This window comes from Aspergillus novofumigatus (assembly GCF_002847465.1).
Source record: "Aspergillus novofumigatus IBT 16806 chromosome Unknown P174scaffold_1, whole genome shotgun sequence".
In the NCBI taxonomy this organism is placed as follows: domain Eukaryota; kingdom Fungi; phylum Ascomycota; class Eurotiomycetes; order Eurotiales; family Aspergillaceae; genus Aspergillus; species Aspergillus novofumigatus.
In genome coordinates, this window is record NW_020194274.1 from 729,216 (window position 1) to 748,470 (window position 19,255).

Here is a 19,255-nt window from a genome sequence, read left to right on the forward strand (position 1 = left end):
CACCATAACCAACGTGACATGGGCCCGTGTGATGAGAGTGGCATCTTACGGCTTTCACAAAATGAATCTGGAGATAATTATAAATATGAGTGTGTAAATCGTCGGCTCCAAGGACGGACGTCCAAATTGAAAAAGTGAAAAGCCACGGCAATGCTCGACCTGTATCTCCTTATTTCTAAAGCACATCCAACTTCTTCCTGAACCTCAACTCGGTCAAATCCTCCGGCTGGCACACCATCACGCGGCAACCTTTGATGTCCGGGCGGGCCAAGATCTTCTCGTACGCAATAGCAAACTCGGACGCCTTCATCGCCCCGAACTGGTCTGCTGCAGCATCTACCGTCACGAACAAGCCAAGATAGATCTCGTTGAAGCGGACATTCGTGTCTGCGTTGTCGACGCATGCCACATTCGCCATGGAGTATAGCGCGCCCTGTGTCATGCTGGCTGCTGCGCGACCCCCATTGTCTCCGCTTGCGCCTGTACACAGCGTCCAGGTGCTTGTGGGGTCGCCCTGCTCGAGAAGATAGGGGATGGTGGCTTGATAGGCGACTGTCGACGCGTGTCAGTTTCTTTTCATATCTGTGGAAATCCTACAACATGGCCACAAACTCACAAAGGTTGGGCTCAAAATTGACCTGCATATGCTTCCTCAGCTCCTCAGTGGTGAGATCAAGTATTGACGCCGTTTCGAGCAATCCGCCAGCTGCCCATCGCACAATCAATCACCCTTCTCATCAGCCAAAAACACATAGCATATCAACACTCTGATGAAGTATCAAAACTCACCCGCAGCATAAACATGCTGAAACGCCGGCAACTCCCCCTTGCGCACTTTCTCCACCACATCCTTCACTCCCCGATCAGACAGGATGTCCGCCTCTACCGTCGTGATGCCCTCGCGAGTTCCTACATTGCGGAACAGCTTCTCTGCCGAAGCCTGGTTGCGCACGATGGCAAGGACGTGGAGTTTGGAGCGCAGAGCGGCGTGGATGGCCGAGGCGCCGATGTTGCCTGTGGCTCCAATGATCAGAACGGTCTGCATTTTGCTTGTGGAGGAATTGGTGATGGTTTAAGGTATGGTTGGGCGCAGGGTGCGGTTGCTGCTGTATCACAGGAGTTCGTGCGTTACTTCAGCATTTAGAACACGGGAAGATAGTTTCGAAAGATATATAGAGGGCATTCATTTCTAGGCAACGACCTGTCTTGCCGCCATGTTCTTCCTACGACCCCACCGCTATCTCCCTCACCCAGTCGTTCTCCGTGTCTGCATCCCCGAGAGGTAATCGGCTTGCATGGCGTTCTTGAAGCTCGGACTCCGAACTAAAACCGGCTATGAGAAAACCGCTTATCTCCGTGCTTACCACAATCCATGGGGGGTCCTCACTATAGGTAAGATTCGAGTTGCAGCAGATAATCTCATAGTTCGTTGCTTCAGAGGCTTGCACTCCCTTCTGCTTCAATCCCGCCGTCCTCGCCTCAGTTCAAATCAAGCACATTGGGCTCGCTAAGTTTCCATCCGATCCACAGAGTGAGCACAGAACTCCATCGAGAGATGAATACCGCATGAGCAAAGCTGCGTTCAATATGGAGGGAGTTCAGATGTATACGCCACTAAAGGAGCAGAATATGTGTTTTTGCCTAAGGTCATGCTGGCGATCCTGTGGAATCGGGAAACGCAGTCATGGAGGTTATAGTTGGAGGGAGGAGATGAACATGCTGGCAGATTTCTTCACGGAGATGGATGTAGCCTTGGTAGTCATTAGACAGTACTGGAACCTCGAACTACCTGATAAAAGTAGAATTAAGGTATAGGATAGATCGGCCCCGAAAATCTTAGTTAAGGTCCAAAACTTAATTTTACATGCGCGGACAAAAGTCCCAAAGGCGACTTGCATCAATTATTGGAGGCCATCTGTATACTGTACCCCGATAGATGCGATTTGATGTACCAACACAGTCCCAAGTCCATCTTAGACCCCAATCTACTGCATCGCCTTTTCCATATCCGTAGCCCATAGCGCCGCACCAACCGCATTCGTGAACGAGAACATCAACGAGGCAAACGGAATCATCTCAAACAAAAACGCAGCCATCCCAAATCTGCTCTCAGTTAGCAATCTCGTAAGTAACAGCACAAGACAAACCAAAGGTGAACCATACCCGGTATACCCTCCCTGATTCTTCTTCACCCACTCCTCTCTCTTCCGCTCATCCCACCCCTTCAACTCAAAATACCTCAAATGCGCCACCGGCCCATTCTTCTTCCCCTGCATATACACATACAATAGCGTCCCCACAACCGGAATAAAATTCAACGGCAGCAGCATCAGCGACCTCACCAGCGCCGATGGCCTCATCCGCTTCAGCGGCCGGTTCAGCACCCTCCCCAGTCTCGACACCGCTCCACCGCCAGAAGCATTGATCTGGCGCCCTTTCGCGACCAGCTCCGTGTGTCCGCGTGCAACGAGAGTGCCATCAAAGGTATCGGTCAGCGCGTCAGCGAGGACAAACGAGCGCGCGAGAAAATTGGTGATGGTCGAGCTTTCGCTGAGGACGAGCAGAGCGGCGGAGATCGGGGCCAGCGGGCCACTGGTGAAGGTCATGATGGCTGCTTGCGGGACGTACGTGAAGAAGAACATGGCGGTTGTGACGCCGAGGCCGAGACCGATGGTCTGGACGGCACGAGAGATAAAGGGGCGCCAGAGGTCTTTGTGGTAGGAGAAGAAGAGAATGCCCTGCATTATATGTCAGTCAAACCGATAGTCAGAATGCAGTCGGGCTTCTGAGCTCACTTTCACCGGGTAGAGATACGCGCCTGACACGGCGACGTCGTGGGCAACGGCTTTGAAATTGTCTGCCTCTTCGTGGAGGGCGTCTTTCATTTTATCCGCCATTGTTTATTAAGACTCGCAGTGCGATTGCTAGTTGTGATCTCAGTAGAGCCTCAGTATGGAGAAGAACTGTCAATTGGGCGTGGTGCAGTTGGAGTGAAGAGTATCGTCGTCGAAACATATGATAAGGATGGACGCAGCTATGACGTCATGTGGTATATGTGGTATCACCAACTAGGGCGTAGATTTCCTTGTCATACATGGTAGTTAAGGTGCGTCTGACGTCTGACGTCTGCCTAATTTTGACTTGTAGGTAGACTGTCTCTAACGCAAAAGCCTGTGTATACAGATACCTAATAACCATGGTTTGATAAGAATCCGTCCAGTCACCCTGCCTAGCCAATTGTGTTAGTTGTCATGGACCGAGCCTGCACCCCAAGTAGACAACGCCCCCAACGCCTAGCCAAGCTTATTACTCAATACCAAAATGTTCGCTAATGCAGTACATCCCAAGTGTCTCAAAGTGAAGGGAAATATCGTGATGAACAAAGACGCTAGAGTAGAGAGGAAACCTGATGATAGGGCTGCCCTCTCTTCATTGGTCGTTATCTGCCCGAGCCTGATGCCAAATAGTGTCGCCACTCAAGGCTGAAAGGCTAAGCGTTGCCAGATTCCTCCAACTGGAAGATGGAGGAGCAGAGGAGGCATGACCTTCTAGTGCCCCCAAATCTGAGCCTCGGTGGTGTTCAGGGGCGGAGGTCTCTTCCTCACTCGGGTTCGTAATGAGCATAGGGGCGGACGAAACGCTTCGATAGGATTCGAAGCCACGATTATCATCACCATCGGCCATTCGCTGTGACGAGTCGCGTGATTCCGCAGTTGTGTTTTGAGCCATGGAGCGAACGACGTCTCCCTTACAGATCGGGCAAGTCCGCCGACGGGTCGTCAGCCATGGAGTTCTGCGCCTAAGTTAGCAGAGTGTAGAGATACAAAACCGTCAGAGAGAGCTACTTACATGCACTCCGCATGGAACTCATGGCCGCAGGGTAGGCTCATCACTCTGCTTTGCCCATCGACGTATTCTTCAAGACATACAACACATTCCACCTGCCGTCCAGTGTACTTGCGGCGCCAAACGGAGGAGGCCGAACCAGACTTCTCGCCTTTTGCCGAGTCCATGTTCCGAGTCTTCTTGGCTTCAGCTGTATTGCTACGTAAGAACGAAGAGCGTGACGGGGCCAGTTCCGGACGACTCCGAGAACCTAGCAATGGGGAAGTCGGCGAGACTGGTCCAGGACTGGAAGATCGAGAAGAACTTGCTGCAGACGAAGGCGTCTGGATTGTATGGTAGGTCCTCACCGGAAGGCGGTCCACGATGGACTTCGGAGCCCGCCAACGCCTCCGACGGATGCGAGATCGAATCAAAAGGAGAGCATACACGACCGTCAAAGTGAGCAGAGGACTGACAACTAAAACAAGGAGGGTATCGAAGAAGGGGCTTGTAGACATGCTTGTTGGTGTCAACGTAACCCACAGGCCCTCATGTTCGGTAACCTTGGCATTTTGATCGGTATTCCTGCGCATCTTGTTGTTTGCTGGTTTATCCAAGTTGGCAACTTCTGTACGTCTAGGCGCAAAGAAGCGTTTGAAAAACCAACCCTTGTCTGCTGCAGCGTTTCCAGCAGAATTTACGGGAGAGCCATCACGCGAATGGAATTCTTTGTTGTCGCTGGATTTATCGACGCTCCGATATTCACCGCTTCCTGGAGTGATGCTACCGCCCTTCGGTGAATTAGAAGTCTTCTTTTGACTCTTCGCAGTTTTGCCGGACTCAGTCTTCGCCGAGCTTGCAACGCTACTCGGCGACGGTAGAGAGGTGCTTCTGGGGGCCACAAGATCTGGATCTCGCCAGTCCTGCACACCAATGATGAAGCCATCGCCGTCGGCAAGGCTGGAAACGCTTTCGGTTTTTTTGCGATCATCAGCAGCACTGTTGTGTGCAACTTTATTCGATTGTTGCTTATCACCCAGCCGAACCCAGTCAATGTTTCCGCTGTTAGGTGGTCGTCGGCTGTCTTCAAATTTTTGCCAGACGTGTCCATTGTTGGTCCTACTCAAACCTAGCAGTGACAGGAGAGAATGAAATAGTCCAGTTTTCGGTCTTGGGGCAGTCTGAAGCGGCTCATCCACCGCAGCCTGGGGCGTAGGGGTAGAAGACGGGGTGACCGATGTGGTTGTTGTTGGACTCACACGCTGCTTGTCCGAACCGGCGGAGAGTACAGTGTGAGTAGACCCGGCTTTTTCGTCCAAGCTTAGATCTGCTCCGGCCTGCGGAGGTATCAAAGATGATAGCAAGTGTGCTGTCGTGTAAGACGTGAAAACAGCCGGTATAGTCACATTGGATGTGTCCCCTCTGGCATACATCGTTACGAGACTTCCTCCTCGCGTATCATCACCCACAATCACGGCGATCGCTCCGCGTCGTTGAGCCCATTTGACCTTTTCCAGAAAACCACAGCCGCCTCTGCTTAGCAACACAACTTTGCCATTTATCTCGGCGCTCTCCTGCAAGGATTGTATATCTGCATGAGCAGCCGGCTTATTTTGGCGTTCTCCGGGCTTCTCCGGCGCACCTGCGTCTACCACATCTGAATCAGGTAAAGGATGATGCAAATGGTCGTCGGTGCCGTCGTTCGTCGAGGGTGGAGGGGCTCCGCCAGCTGCAAGATGTTCTGATTCTGATTCTTGCTGGGGATCAGCCCGGTGTTGACCTAAAGAGGCCGCAAGACCATCCTTAATACCAGATGAAGAGGTCTTGTCTGCGGCTACCGTCGACTTATCCGGACTGCGACGGCTGTCACCATCCCCCCATCCTGGGATATCCGAACAGCCCAACTCTCCCTCCGCGCCACCACTAGTTTTCTCCCCAAAACCACTGCCCACCCAGAGTGGGCCACTCAGTCCCTTATCTGAAAGAAGAGGGCCAAATGCTGCAGGTCTGGCCAGGAAAAAAGTCGAGTTGTCATCGGTAAGGCTGATAATAGCGGATGGTGGGAAAAGCGAGGAAGGTATATTGAAGGAAAAGAGAGCGTGAAATCCAGTCGTTTGACCAGCGAGCGAACTGGGATCAGCCACGCGAGGAGATGACGAAAGAGCCGAGAACAGGGTAAGGAAAATCGGAAAGAAGAGGAGACAGAAGACTATAGATACTAGGCGTGGCGGTCGCATGGTTGATGATTTTTGAGGACAAAAAATCCAGGTATGGTCCTGCCAGGGAGATTGAAATTGACCGAAAGTCGTGATTCAGGTGCAGATGTCCTCTTGTAGGCTGCTGTTTTATGACCAATCACAAGGTCGATCAAGGGGGATAGAGCCGGAGCTCATCGAGGACAATCACGAAGCGGATGTAAGGGCAGGAATCTGACGGAAATGCTATAGGGACAGGAGATAACAGAAGAAGATAACTCAGAAACAGAGAACTCGATGAGAAAAGAGAAACGGCAGGATGGACACACTTTGAAGAGGAGAAAGAGGAGAAGAGGGTAGAAGCCACCACCACCACCAGGAGCGAGCGTCACTGCGTCAGAGAAACAACAGACGCCATAATAAGGTGGGAAAGGCAGCTTGAAAACGTAAGGTAGGCCTCAGGCAGTCACAGCACAGCCTCGGAGTCACGGGTTCTGCGGCACTGAGGCGGCGATCCATCAGGCAGCGATCATTGTGTTTCGACGGCGGTATCACTGTATCGTACTCCGTACTTGACATTTATTACATTGCACGTAGTAGTGACAAGTATCATATCTTGGTTAATCTTTCCACTTTGTATAGTAATTAATCTGAAAGTCGTAAAAATAATGGGAGCACTTACATATACAAACATTCAAAATCAGCGTCATGTTTTCCCCTTTGCTAGAAGCTCATAGGATGGAGGTACTTAGCCTCCTCATGCCTTACCAGGCTGTCTATATTTTGTAATGCATTTTACACCAGTCCCCATAAATCATGCCACATTTACTCCGTAGATAGTCCCTACAGCCCGCCCCACATCTTCAACAGCCAGTTGTGCCTTAAATTTAAGAGTTGTCATTAGGCTTGGCAATTTAAAGGCATGATCGACGAACTGCTCACGAGGCACCTAGAGTCGAAAGACTACATAAGCGAAGAGTCAACTCAGTCTAGGACTTTGTTTCGTGCTACTTGCGTTACGGAGTACCCTGCTTTAATCAATGAACCCAAGACCATGTCATCTCAGTGGCTGGCACGAAGTACTATCTCTAACAACACCAGTAACAGTGATCCGTGTTGAGGGATAACCCCGTCAAAAATATAAACGTGATAAGGTAGCTCATGATACAGTCGCTCTGGAAATAGGCCAGTGGGCTCACGGTTATGTCATCACTATTATTCTCGACCACAACTCTTCATAGAGCGTCTCTGGATCAGATGACGCTGGATGACACAAGACTGATCCCACCACCTTTACGGTCGATTTTGGTCCTAGCCATGCTTCAAGACCCCCTCTAAGCTATGGGAACGATTGGTCCTATATCGTCACGCTTGCTGGGTGGCGGGAGAATGTTTGGCTCCTTATATAGTGAGCCAGGCATCGCTCGATTAGACGTCCAAGTGGCGGAAAACCATCAAATCGATTCAATTTCAGTTGCAGAAAATTATCAACATGTCCAACATTTTCCGCAAAGTCAAAGATGTCATGAGTGGGCGTCTCAATGACCCTAACGACACCGCTCAATACGATGACGGCGGTAAGTAAATGACTGAGCGAACTTGCGTTGTGGCACCTGGTCTGACTTGTCTGTAGACAAGCGTACTTACAATGATAGCGCAAGCGGTAACGATTTCGGATCTGGTGTTCACGATGCTCTTCCTGGTTCTGGCAACAGTAGGCCGAACGTTGGCGAGAACGAGCGAGACAGGAACGATCAGCCTCCTGCTTCTGCAGAGAGACATCGTGGTTCGCGAGGCTATCATGGGTCAAATTCGAGCACTGAAAACTATGCAACCGCTACAAATGATTACAGAGGTCCCACCAGCTAAGGCTTGGAACCAAGGTTGATGATCAAGACATACCCTTGACTCGTCCCGTCAAACTAACGATACTTGTAGCCAATATAAGTTGAATCGTCTCTTAAGGTCACCCGTCCCTGGCGGCGCTACCACGCCATGAGATCGACGATAGCCCGGCCTTGAAATTATAGTAATATGGAGGACGTCTGTGGTTCGTTGAATTATTCGCATGAAACCAAATTCTTCGGTATCTATCTCATGAAACTAAAACTATTAAGTATATGTAGGAATGTTCCTATATGTGATGTTTGCCTCCTGCGTTGTAGATCATACTCAGCGTTTTCTTCCAGAACAAACGCTGGTTGTCTTGCGTTTTTACAACTCTCATCCTGAAAAATTGGCGTACATAGAGACTATTTTCAATCTATACCTTACTTATATGCTCGGTATCTAATGTCTTCACTTGGCCTGTTTTTGGTAACTGGAAGACTTATCCGATCCCCGGGACTCCTCATGACATCCTGAAAGATAACCCTGGTACTTCCGCCTGGCAAGACCTGGATAGACCAACCTGATTATCATTCAATGTACTTTCCCGAAAACCTTGAGTCTGTGATATCGATCGGTCCAGATCAGATACCTCTTCCGGCATTCTGCCTTATAGGGAATCCGGAACTAGTTCATCCCTCCACGTCTTCCAGCAGATGTCGAGGAGACTCAGCCTTCTGCATGTACAAAAAGTAGCATTTAATTGAATAATCGTGTTCAAAAGAAAGGACAGTTGCTATGAATCTACTGAATACTGAACTAAGGCGTCCACAGAGCCATTGGTCAACGCTTTGGCATGTCCTGGCTCACTGGTGAGAGCACTTGCTCCTCCAGGTGAACATATAACAACAAATAGAACAAACAGGAAACACTTGGGTGATTCCTTCTGGGAGTAAACCATCTCACCTTCCACTACAAACATCCTAATCTTCGCATCTTCTACCACGTACATCACAGCATCTCAGGTGAGCGGGTCAAGAAAGTGACTAGACTCAAGCACAGCACGTTACGCCTTGGTCTCGGCACCATCTGAGGTCCCAGTTCGAAGGCCCTCATGTTGAGACTTCTTGTATTTTGTCTCTTCTGCAGCAACACAAATTGTCGGCACCAGCCATCCAGTTTCCATTTCTCAGTCCTCCCGTCCAACCTTTCTCTTACATCAAAACATATCCATTCTACGCATATCATCCTTGAGCTTCAAGCATTACGATTGTTTGAATCCCGTTTGGGCCAGCCTCTCACTCTTTTCATAGCTCTCCCCAGGGCACGGAGCATTGTTGAGCGCTGTCTCTATCATCCCAAGCCGAACACCAACATCCTCGCGACGTGCATTCCACAGTTTCTAGTCGGCAACTCTCACAACAAGCCAGCCATGATGAGTCAGATACTGTCTCGTACTCATCAGAGTAAGCCGGGCTTAGCCAGAGTTGCCACCGGAGACGGCATAAACATGGACGTGCAGCATGAACTGCACAGTCTCGATGACATTGCTTCCTCTCGACCGGTTGCACTGAGTGAGCTCTGGAATAGAGCAAGCTTGCGTGGCAAGGTCACAAAGCCATTGAAGCCCCTGCAGATTGGTGGTAAACAAATTCACGATGTCAAGGAGATCTCAACTGACACTGAATCCATTGTCGTCGCACAATGCAAGCCTCGTGCTCGCCTTGCTCCGATGCACCGCTCTTATATCGAGGCGGGTCACCACAATGGCCAACAAACAGAAATATTGCAACGCTCCCGTGTTCGTTCGGAAGCATACTATCCAACATACGCACATGAGGCGAGAGAGTACCTCTGGCATGAAAAGGCTGATGGTCATGTTCAGCAGAACCCGCTAAGCTATTGCGACGGCTACGATCCTTCCTATCTTCAGTGTCTCCGCCACGATTATCGCAGCGTACCAGATGGGCTTTTCTACAAACATCAGAACTTCCTGCAATCCGAGCATGCTATCTGGCCTGCAGGACCGTGCGCGGCCCCCAACAACACTCGGGTTCCCTCCCATGACCAATGCCCCGTCGCTGATCACCAGTACATACCGGAGTCGTACATTGAGCCCCCGAATGGCGGCATTGGAAATGGATATGATCAGTCAGGATATGGGCCGCTGGAGGCTCCAGACTACCATTATAGCCAGAGAGACACTCATAGGGCGGCCCTCCCAACTGAGACTGCGTATTCCGAACAAGCCCGGGTCAATTATACCAGCCACCACTCCGTTCAAGCCGATGCAGAACTTTTAGAGGTCGTTCGTCAAAAGCTTCTCCGAAAGATGTCTAGTCCAACTCGGGCAGAGGCTTCAGGCGCTGCTGAAGTTCAGGCTCCCAACCCTATTCGAGTTTCCTTACCCTCTCATGACAGGAAGCCAAGCTCTGCTGAGAGCGATTTGTCCAAAGCTAGCAGTAAACGATCGATCAAAGAAGAGGCAACTGCCTTCCTTCAGAGCGTCGTTGAGAACTCTCACTTGGATGCCAAAGGAACCAGTTCCCAGCATCTGACGGCGCAGTCCGAGGAGTCTGCTAGTATTCGGCTCCAACAAGAAAGCCACGAAGCAGAACATGTGAAATCACAGTCTGTTGGCATGTGTGACCGTCATGGAAGCCTGAAGGACGCGCGTCTAGTCGGCCAACGGGTCAAACTTGGAGTCAAAGGCACCAATTCGCTCTTGAACGCAGGCGCTAATCAACATCTTCCTCGCAACACGAATCATCTCGTGCATAGGGGAGATATAGCAAAGGACAACCAAGAGGACCCTTACGATAAGCTTCTTATAGCTAACAGCAAGGCTGTCCCACCTCCACCGGGGCTTCCTATACCATTGGAACAACAGAAGAATACTGATTTCTTGTTCTTCGATACCTTGGCACCAAATAGAGCTAGGCTCGAGGAAGCGGATTCCTGGTTTCATACCGATAACCGGGGTGCCAGTGAGCTCCGACAGCTGGTCTCATCCATCGCTTATGATAACGTTGAGAGAGAAGCATTGCTTCACGGTACTTCTAGCCCTACTTCAGGGACTGCAACTGCATGGCAGACGACTCTGCTTCTGGGGAATGTTATTGCCAATCTTCAATTGCATACATCCAGTGGTCCTACCAAACACGCAGACTACTTTTCAGATTACGGAGTGGTCGACTCAGCCTGTTGCGAGCCCAGCCACGGCGGACGTTGCAGTTATTTCTTTCAGGACCCTGCAGTTACCCATTGGAAACTTCCAACCGACCGAGCCACCCCAGAAATGAGAATCGAGTCAGAAGATGAACTCGCCGGGCCTCAAGTCTACGGTCAACATTCTGGTACTTGGTAGTAGCCTTGAACAGTTTTGTGGTAACCCTTGCCTTTAACTGACCCTGTGAATTGGTAAATCACGCAACAGGCTCAAAAGCATGGATAGCATGGACAGCATGATAGAGGATGGGGTTCTATATGGTGATGGAAAAGGAGAGGAAGAGGACGGAGCTTTTACGAGGCAGATGGTTCAGTGGATAGCTTTGGGGTTCTGCAGTGTAGTCAGGAGATCTAGGTTACCTTGCAACTTTTCATAGCTCTACACAACCTGAGAACTACGACTTTCTTCTACAGTTGGTAAAACTTGGTGCCGGTCCATTATAGGAGTCTAGGGCTGATCCATGGGAAAGCATTCAAATAATCTTGGATCAACGCATTTATCCTTTATGCAGTCGTGTTCTCTTGTCTCCTCTGTCTGGAACCTCCCAAGATCGAGTCACAATAGCCATGAAAAGTATAGTTTCAGTGGCCTGCTCCGTTCAGTTGATGACCGGTCGTTTCTTTCCCCATCTTGTTTCTCTGAGCGGGAAACCCTTTTGCTTTTATACTACTATCTAGGAAAGTCTATCCTTGGTCTTCAAATTTCATCGAAAAGCTTCAAGCTGATCTTTGTGTGCACAATCAGATAACCTAAGTATCATACATTTCGCAGCTCCCCCATCATATTTATCTGCTTCTGCTGAAACTGTGTCCAACATTTTGTTCACTGCTTAGTAGATTTGCTTGCTTTCCATCTGAGTCTCGAGACCTACAGCGCTGTGGAGACACTCAACCGCCTTTGACGCGGCACCGCTAGGAACAGATCGATATGCCTAGGGGTCTCTCGAGAGACTATGAAATTATTGGAGGAACTCGGAACATCCGAACATTTGTGGATCTATTAGCTTCCTGACGTGCTGGAGACGCCCCGTCAGCCTGGTAACAATATTACTCGGGACATATTGTCCTGCGTCCCTATCTGCAGCTGTGCAGTCAATTCTCGCGGGAAATTTGTGCAGTATTTTCATGAAATGCTTTGAGCGGCCCCAGTCTCCACGCTCTATCGATGTCAGATTTGGCAACATTGGTTTGAGAGGGTGCATTGGCAGTCCGCGATACTACATCGAGAACCTTGTAGAGTGTCTTCAGCTTGCGCAGCCGGTCACGCTGGAGAGACTCGAGATCCGCCACGAAGGCATGGATGCAAGCATTCTTCTCTCATATCCATGCAAGCATTCTTATCTCATCATCTGGTCAATCGCTAATGCTAAGAGGCCTAATGGGCCTCCAATATCCTTCCTCTATTTCCCATCTTTGTTATTCTTGGTATATGGCTACCATGATATTCCGTAATCTGAGCTCCTTCCCACAGAGCAAGTAGTGTTGGACTCTTAGTGTACTAGCATGCAATATGCCTAGTCTTCAATATGCCTACTATACTAGCATTCGATGTTCTCACAAGTATAGACCGTCAAACTCTGAATTTGTCAAGATAACTAATGCCTCATGCAGTACTGGTAAACCTTCTCTGAAGCTTGTGACGTTAGCAACCGCTGTTCAGGGACTACTTCTAATAGACTAAAGCTAAATTTGCTCTTAGACTAATCTACATCTGCTCCTGTGGCGGTTAAAGCAGTGCGTCATAAAGGCATGAAGAATTTTGACGTCGAGTTGTACATTCAGTCTGCCATACGTAGACCTGCTTCGCCAAACCTAGAGAGCCTGAGGCATCTCAAAGACAACGTTTCTACGATACAGACTACCAAGTCCTATGTTGGTCATCTATGCAGTTTTTAGATCAAGAGAGTATTAAGGAAAGCGCAGTCTCATTGTTGAATCGACAATCTACTACTCGAATAACCGAAACAACACAGATTCATTGTCCACGTCCATTTCTTTCGAGGGTGCGTAGTCTCTCCTCAGCAAGTTGTGCTTCGAAGATCTCGCGCTCCTCCTGGGCACGTAAACGCTCTTCGCGTGTAGTCATCGACCGTAGGCGCATCTCGTTGTATTGACGTCTGAGGGCTTGGACATCGTTCCCCTCAACGTAATACGCTGCTCTCATTGCAACATCACGCCCAGGGCTACGATGATCCCTGTATCCACGCTCGAAGGACAAATCTGGGTGCTCAGGGGAGTGTGATATTTCCCGTTCCTGATACAGTTGGAGGGCGGACTCATCATATTCGCGAGGTTCCGATGGGGCCCTTTGGTCCCGGAAATCCTCGGTTATCTCCACGTCTTCGTGGCCGGCCTCTTCCTCGTCTTGTCGCGGCGCTGCAGACAACCCAGGCAGTGGCGGTCGTGGCGGCAGTGACTGAGACGCTTGGCTGTACGAAGCGCACTGGGTAACGCGACCCGCGCTCTGGGTGCCGAAAAGGTTAGCGACTGTACCTGTACCCCGCCGCGGCTGCAACAGCCGGATTCACTGCGCTCGTGGACGTACGCCGGATATCTCGATCATGCGAAAAGTAGACCGTCTGGGGGGGAAGGATCGAGTTCTTCCACAGTAGATGCGCCGTGCCAGGTCAGGGTATGACACTTCTGAGTGACGTCCCTGAGCAGATCCAAGAGGAACTTGTTCCGATTGCCGGCGGTACGATGGATCAGCCTGATCTGGTGGGAGTCCCAGACCTTCAAGTTCCCAATAACGATCAGAACTTTTTGCGCCCGGCTGAGAGCAACATTCAGTCGGCTTCTGTCACCGACAAAGCCAACGCTCCTGGCATCCTTGGATGGTTTTGTCATCAGGAAGACCACAACGGGAGACTCGGATCCTTGGGCTGCATCGACAGTCAAATTCTCATTGAAGCCAATGTTGTTTTTTCCAAGGATGTCGTCCACCAGCGCCCTCTGGTCCCTGTAGGGACTGATTATCATGACGTCCCTGGGCTCGATCCTTTCTCCTTGAGCCGTCTCGAACTGGTACAGCTGAGACAAGAGCTGGCGCAGAGCGTGCACCTGTGCCTCATTGTGCGAGGACAGGCTGTTCGCGTGGCGATCAGCGTACCCGATAGTACTTATAAAGATATAAAGAGGCGGCGAAGACCTACGACACCGAATTTTCGAAAGTAAAGCCGAGACTCGGTGAAGGCGTCCCACGCGTTGCCCACACGGTCGGCAGCGTCGTTGAAGGGTCCAACTCGAGAGCGGACTCAAGGGCATTGATCTCGGTGTCCACGATCTTGGTGAACCGAACTAAATCATCGCGGACGTGTCGAAGTTGATCCAGAGTTTTCAAAATCAGAAATAGAGACCGGCCAGGGCAAGACGGTGCCATCTAACGGATTACGACGGCGGCGTTTTACCGAGGGGGACCGCGAAGCGGAAACAAGACGTCGTTTGGGCCCTTTGGCCTTATCAACATCGAAGGAAGGAGGGGGATGAGAGGCACGCGAATCCGAAACGAAGGGATCATTAGAGAGGGACGATGGCTTGTCCAGGCGAACACTCGACGAAGGAGTCCCCTACTTCGACGCAAACGTAGGAGGGTTGAGGATTTTCCCAGACCGGGTACTCCGAATCGACGAATCATCAGAAATGACGACTTCAGGAACCTTCTGCTTGACGGGGGTACCTTTTGCGGAACGAGGGGCCTTCGAAGTTGACGTTGGGCACGGATCAGAACTGACCAAGTGACCACTCTCTTCACTATTCACTAATAATCCCTGGGATACGACCCCAGTGACCGGGAAAATCTGTGGTTACTCCTCTTGGTCACAGTGATGCTCAACCGGTCGAGTCACTGTTTTATATGTACCGCGTGACCACCAAAAAATTGAGCAAAATATGAGAGCAAGAATGATCGGACTCCTCGAGAGGCCAGACTTTGACCACCAAGCTATCGTCATCGAGTGGACTGGACTCGCAAGTCGCCATTATACACTCGCCTGTTCCACAAATCGAGAATTTGGCTATGATTCCGACAGTTCGTGGTAAGCATCGTGCATGGATAACCCGCTTTCTGAAGCCGAGTCATGAGCGCCCGTTTGAGATATGTGGCCCCCTCGTTGCAGTCATTCTCTGAAATGACTGTTGGCGGCAGCTGATCGGGATCTCCGATGAGAACCACCGCTTTGACCGTCGGCATCGTCAAAGCGATACAGTGGTCACCCTCCAGGCACTGCCCAGCCTCGTCGCTGATCACGAAATCGGGTTCGAAGCTCGAATCGCGAAGCAGTTCGTGGGAAGCATTGCTCAAAGTAGTAGCCACGACTTTGCAATTCCTGAGGACGGCCAATACGCAACCCTCATAGGCGTTGCGCAGCTCCTTCGACTGTTCTCTGCCCAGGCGGCACTCTTTATCCCTCTTGACCATATCAAGGAACTTCGCACAGTCACGGTCCCGTGTCGATTGTGCATTCTCCTCGGCGTAGCGCTGAACAACATTGTGAATCTGCACTGGCTCGAGGATCTGGCTTGCCGAGCTCCCTTTTCTTGACGCTCCCAGCCTGCGTTGATCGGAGTTTGCGCTGTCAATTCTGACTTGTGCAAGCTGATAGGCTGGGGTTCGGAAGCGAACAAGTTAGCCACACCATCGCTGAAGTGGAGTGTGTTTGCTCAGAGCTGCAACAACAGCCTCCGCGAGATTGTCGACGCCCTTATTGGAGCCAGCGACAAGCAGGACCTTCAAATTCAATGCCATGAGCAAGAGGATGATGACCACAGCAGTTCTTGTTTTTCCTGTTCCAGGTGGCCCTTGGATCAGGTTGACACCGCAGGTGATCTCAAAGGTTGACTTTAAGAAAGCCCGATGCTGAGGCTCATCCAGGGGGAAATTTTCCAGGATATAAGATATTCTCTGGTCTTGCTGCTCTGAAAGAATCTTTGACATCTTGCGGGCGTCCAGAAGAAAGTAGAAGTCGCTGATAGGGTCCAATTCAACTCCGTGGGCGAGTACTGTTCTTTTCAGCGAAAATCCCTCCCTTTCTTTGCCTTCCAGCTCTTCCCAGGATCTGCATAAGCTCACTTCCCCACAGCTGATTCCGACCCTTCAGCCCCATCGACAGTCAGATTCTTGTTGGGCAAATATTGTGCCCTCCACGGACCATCGTCCATATGGCCGGAGCAACCTTTGAGGGAGTTACTAGTCCGGTCTCGACACTCTCTCCCGCGAGTTGAGCCGGGATAGAACACCCGCGTGTGACGCATATGTGTGAGATGTGACTGCCAGTTGGGACATCGGTCCTGTGGCGGCCGGTATAGGTGAGATGTGGATTAGGAACGCAGTCCGCGAACTGCGGCCGGTCTCACGCAATCTATCGTTGGACTTTATCCATATCCGCCACCTCGTTTCAGGGAGCATGTCCGTCTTTCCTGGGAGTTTGTCCCTACCTGACCATAGCCATCGTTGTTTGTAGATCCCTGAAATAAACAGCATATGGTGTACGAATCCACCTCTGCATTTCGGTGTGTGTCATCCACTATGTCTTCGTACCTGACAATGTGCAATTGGGTGACCGAGGCAGGCTCTGACCAGTCCCCTCCTTCTTGTTTTGATCCTGTCTTGTTTCCCGTGGGATTAATTCCCATTTTTCGATAACGACTTCACTTCTTGTTTGGTGAACAAAAATGGTTAGAGCTGTTTTCACGTCACCACCTGCTTCCAACAGCCACCAGCGAGCGTCATCCGCGAGCTTCTGGTCCTTGTATGGACTAATGATTATGACATCCTTGGGCCCGATTTTTTTCTCCTAGGCCCGTCGTCTCGAACTGGTACGGCTGAGACAGGAGACGGCACAGAACGTCCACCTGTGGCCCATTGTACGAGGCCAGGCTGTTCTGGTGGCGATCAGCATATTCGATCGTACTTAGGAACAGACGGTGAAGCCCTGCAACACCGAGTCTTCGAAGTAATGCTGAGAACTGGTAAGACATCCCTCGCGTTGCCTACACGGTCCGGAACGTTGTTTGAGGTTCCAACTTGCAAATCGCCACCATATATGTGCTGGTTCCACAAACCGAAAATTTCGCTGTGATTTTGATAGTTCGTGGTAAGCATCGTGTATGGATATCCCGCTTTCTGGATCCAGTTATAAGGCTCACCAAAGATACGAAGAGACCATCGATCTTTCCCTTAATTCTTGCAGGCTGAATTCCGCCTGGTAGAGCAGAGACTGTGTGGCTGCAGTGGAAAGGTGCACCATAACTGGATACATAGATGGTCAACTTGAAGATTGACCACCGTGTCATGTGTTGTGCTTTGAAGGGCGATGAAAGCGCAGCAAAGCAAGGCCACGAAGTTGGCTGAAGCTTGCTCGCAAGAATAAATGCAGTGCGCGAGTACAGGATGTTAAAGGCGCCAGCGATTGCTGAGTATCTGTCTTAGGATATTCTGGACCCAGGCAGCCTCTTGATAGACCGTTTGCCGCGCCCCAACGAACCAGTTGTAGGAGGAAGATGTCGACTCTGCGTTTCCCCTCGGCGAAGCGCTGGACGACTCGATGAACCTACGCTGTCAGTCGCGGTTATCAATGAAGAATGCATTATGAGGATACAGCTCGATATCTCACCTCTTCAGGGGTTCTGCTCTTTTGTGAAGAGCCATTCCATTGGTGGACTGCGGCCCTTTCCGTGCTTAGGGGGATTCCCTCGAAATTACCAGAATACTTTTCAAGTGCATTCCCAGCAATATTTTACACAGAGGTCACCCAGCACTGTCAGCCATTGAATCGTGTCTCGCACAGCTTTGAATTTCGGGTTGAATTTCTGGAAAATGAAAGGTCTTCTTCTTTTCCTGCCATCCAGTTGAAGCTCTTCAGTTTGTTCCAGTCAGTGTTGTTGCAATACCATGATGCCGCTGTTCTCACGATTACGGGATTGGGCAAAGGGTTAGGACACCCAGCCTTGGATGATGAGGTTGACATCAAAGCTTACCAAGAAGTATATAAAGTTGGAATGTCCATCGATTTGAGAGTTTCGAGTATTCACGGCTCCGGGCCCGGGGAAAGAGACTGCCATCGTCTGCGAGGAATCTGGTCAGCATGAGACCTTCTATTGCGGGTCCTTCATGAGAACTCTGATGCTCAGAACGAACAGATACTGGTGGCATCTTCTTACCTGTACTGTACCTGATGGCATCCTGTTCCTGAGATCCGGGAAGGGCAACTCCGTTTGCCTAAGGACAATTCACGGACGTATTCCAGAGAATGTCTATATGGTCCCGACTGAGCAATGATGCCGAGCAAGCAAAAGAAGTGAGTAAGACCTCTTCAGTCTATTGCTGGACTTTAACCATATCAACTATGCAAAGGCAGTTGGAAGAGTGGACCGATTTTGAGAGAAATGACGCGGCTTTATAGACGCCATGGTCTCGCTAAGGAGAAGCTGAGAAGAAAGATTGCCATGGTGAAGAGACCTCAGCATCATGATCAAGTGAATACAGTATTAATTCCAAGCACTGAAAGCTGTGCATATCACTGGCAAGATATTGGAACCGTTATACTGATTGCTATCGAGATTCACTATGAAAGTACTTACTGAGTTGTGAAGGCATAGAGATAAGAAATGATAAGAGAAAGAGAGAACTAGATCACAAGACGAAAGTCGTACAAGTGAGATGATAAGTGAGAGCTTAGCCCGTCCTTTAGGCATAAAGAAATCCTTCCTTTATTTTACATGCCTTTGAGCCTGGTTCTTAGGTGCATGGAGAACTAAAACGAGTGTTACGCTATGATGCAGATTGTATGTAATAACTATTAGGGCACCTGCGGTCCTCTGTTCCCTAATTAGGAAGCTATGAAGCTATTCAGAGCAACATGAACAACATGTCTCAACAAGCTGCTCGCATTGACCCAGATAACCCAATATCAATCAGCGTCGTATCTTCGCAGTATCGGGATGTCTTCCGAGAGTCCTCTTTCGATTCCTCGAGAGTAACAGGCTTTTGGTCACTATATCGTACCGCGAAGTGGTTTCTGAGGAATTCGCAAGCTCAGTCATACCAGCTTTTGCTAGAAAATTTGCCCTCGCCTCATGTGAGGAGTATGTAGTCAGCCATCACTCAAGAATAAATGGTGTGTCCAGTGTTCAGCATATAGTCATTTGGAAATCACCAGCCCATTTGGCACGTTCGATTCCCG

At 50.1% G+C, this 19,255-nt stretch overlaps 7 protein-coding genes across 7 annotated transcripts; 2 read left to right on the forward strand and 5 right to left on the reverse strand.

Annotated features, from left to right (window-relative positions):
- Positions 1–74: 74 nt before the first annotated feature.
- On the reverse strand, positions 75–1,120 carry P174DRAFT_436548 (uncharacterized protein). Its single transcript, XM_024826076.1, has 3 exons — positions 790–1,120; positions 617–706; positions 75–552 (listed from the first exon to the last, which is right to left on the reverse strand). The coding sequence occupies exons 1-3, from the start codon at positions 1,043–1,045 to the stop codon at positions 176–178; spliced, it is 723 nt and encodes a 240-aa protein (XP_024686753.1). The 5' UTR covers positions 1,046–1,120; the 3' UTR covers positions 75–175.
- An 865-nt stretch (positions 1,121–1,985) lies between these two features.
- Positions 1,986–2,897, reverse strand: P174DRAFT_362495 (uncharacterized protein; the record flags this gene model as incomplete). Its single annotated transcript, XM_024821865.1, has 3 exons — positions 1,986–2,103; positions 2,164–2,738; positions 2,796–2,897. 3 exons carry the CDS (start codon positions 2,895–2,897, stop codon positions 1,986–1,988), a joined length of 795 nt encoding a protein of 264 aa, XP_024686754.1.
- A 266-nt stretch (positions 2,898–3,163) lies between these two features.
- On the reverse strand, positions 3,164–6,239 carry P174DRAFT_5299 (PA and RING finger domain protein). Its single transcript, XM_024832371.1, has 2 exons — positions 3,850–6,239; positions 3,164–3,793 (listed from the first exon to the last, which is right to left on the reverse strand). The coding sequence occupies exons 1-2, from the start codon at positions 6,060–6,062 to the stop codon at positions 3,430–3,432; spliced, it is 2,577 nt and encodes an 858-aa protein (XP_024686755.1). The 5' UTR covers positions 6,063–6,239; the 3' UTR covers positions 3,164–3,429.
- Positions 6,240–7,512: 1,273 nt separating this feature from the next.
- On the forward strand, positions 7,513–7,889 carry P174DRAFT_426486 (uncharacterized protein; the record flags this gene model as incomplete). The annotated part of the gene is made up of 2 exons (XM_024825386.1): positions 7,513–7,597; positions 7,654–7,889. The coding sequence occupies 2 exons, from the start codon at positions 7,513–7,515 to the stop codon at positions 7,887–7,889; spliced, it is 321 nt and encodes a 106-aa protein (XP_024686756.1).
- A 1,072-nt stretch (positions 7,890–8,961) lies between these two features.
- Positions 8,962–11,214, forward strand: P174DRAFT_362736 (uncharacterized protein; the record flags this gene model as incomplete). Its single annotated transcript, XM_024821876.1, has 1 exon — positions 8,962–11,214. One exon carries the CDS (start codon positions 8,962–8,964, stop codon positions 11,212–11,214), a length of 2,253 nt encoding a protein of 750 aa, XP_024686757.1.
- A 2,222-nt stretch (positions 11,215–13,436) lies between these two features.
- P174DRAFT_5421 (C-terminal helicase domain-containing protein) lies at positions 13,437–14,572 on the reverse strand. Its single transcript, XM_024832381.1, has one exon. The coding sequence runs from the start codon at positions 14,337–14,339 to the stop codon at positions 13,635–13,637; it is 705 nt and encodes a 234-aa protein (XP_024686758.1). The 5' UTR covers positions 14,340–14,572; the 3' UTR covers positions 13,437–13,634.
- Positions 14,573–15,595, reverse strand: P174DRAFT_5420 (uncharacterized protein). The gene is made up of 2 exons (XM_024832380.1): positions 14,986–15,595; positions 14,573–14,770 (listed from the first exon to the last, which is right to left on the reverse strand). The coding sequence occupies exon 1, from the start codon at positions 15,490–15,492 to the stop codon at positions 15,022–15,024; it is 471 nt and encodes a 156-aa protein (XP_024686759.1). The 5' UTR covers positions 15,493–15,595; the 3' UTR covers positions 14,573–14,770; positions 14,986–15,021.
- Positions 15,596–19,255: the final 3,660 nt, after the last annotated feature.

Excerpts from the sequence above, each read along its gene's own strand:
- P174DRAFT_436548 (XM_024826076.1), bottom strand. The coding sequence starts at position 1,045 with ATGCAGACCGTTCTGATCATTGGAGCCACAGGCAACATCGGCGCCTCG. Across the intron at positions 707-789 it reads TCAGCATGTTTATGCTGCGG|CTGGCGGATTGCTCGAAACG; the intron begins GTGAGTTTTGAT and ends TGCGATGGGCAG. Across the intron at positions 553-616 it reads CAATTTTGAGCCCAACCTTT|TCGCCTATCAAGCCACCATC; the intron begins GTGAGTTTGTGG and ends ACGCGTCGACAG.
- P174DRAFT_5299 (XM_024832371.1), bottom strand. The coding sequence starts at position 6,062 with ATGCGACCGCCACGCCTAGTATCTATAGTCTTCTGTCTCCTCTTCTTT. Across the intron at positions 3,794-3,849 it reads GAGTTCCATGCGGAGTGCAT|AACTCCATGGCTGACGACCC; the intron begins GTAAGTAGCTCT and ends ACTTAGGCGCAG.
- P174DRAFT_5421 (XM_024832381.1), bottom strand. The coding sequence starts at position 14,339 with ATGCCCTTGAGTCCGCTCTCGAGTTGGACCCTTCAACGACGCTGCCGA.
- P174DRAFT_5420 (XM_024832380.1), bottom strand. The coding sequence starts at position 15,492 with ATGGTCAAGAGGGATAAAGAGTGCCGCCTGGGCAGAGAACAGTCGAAG.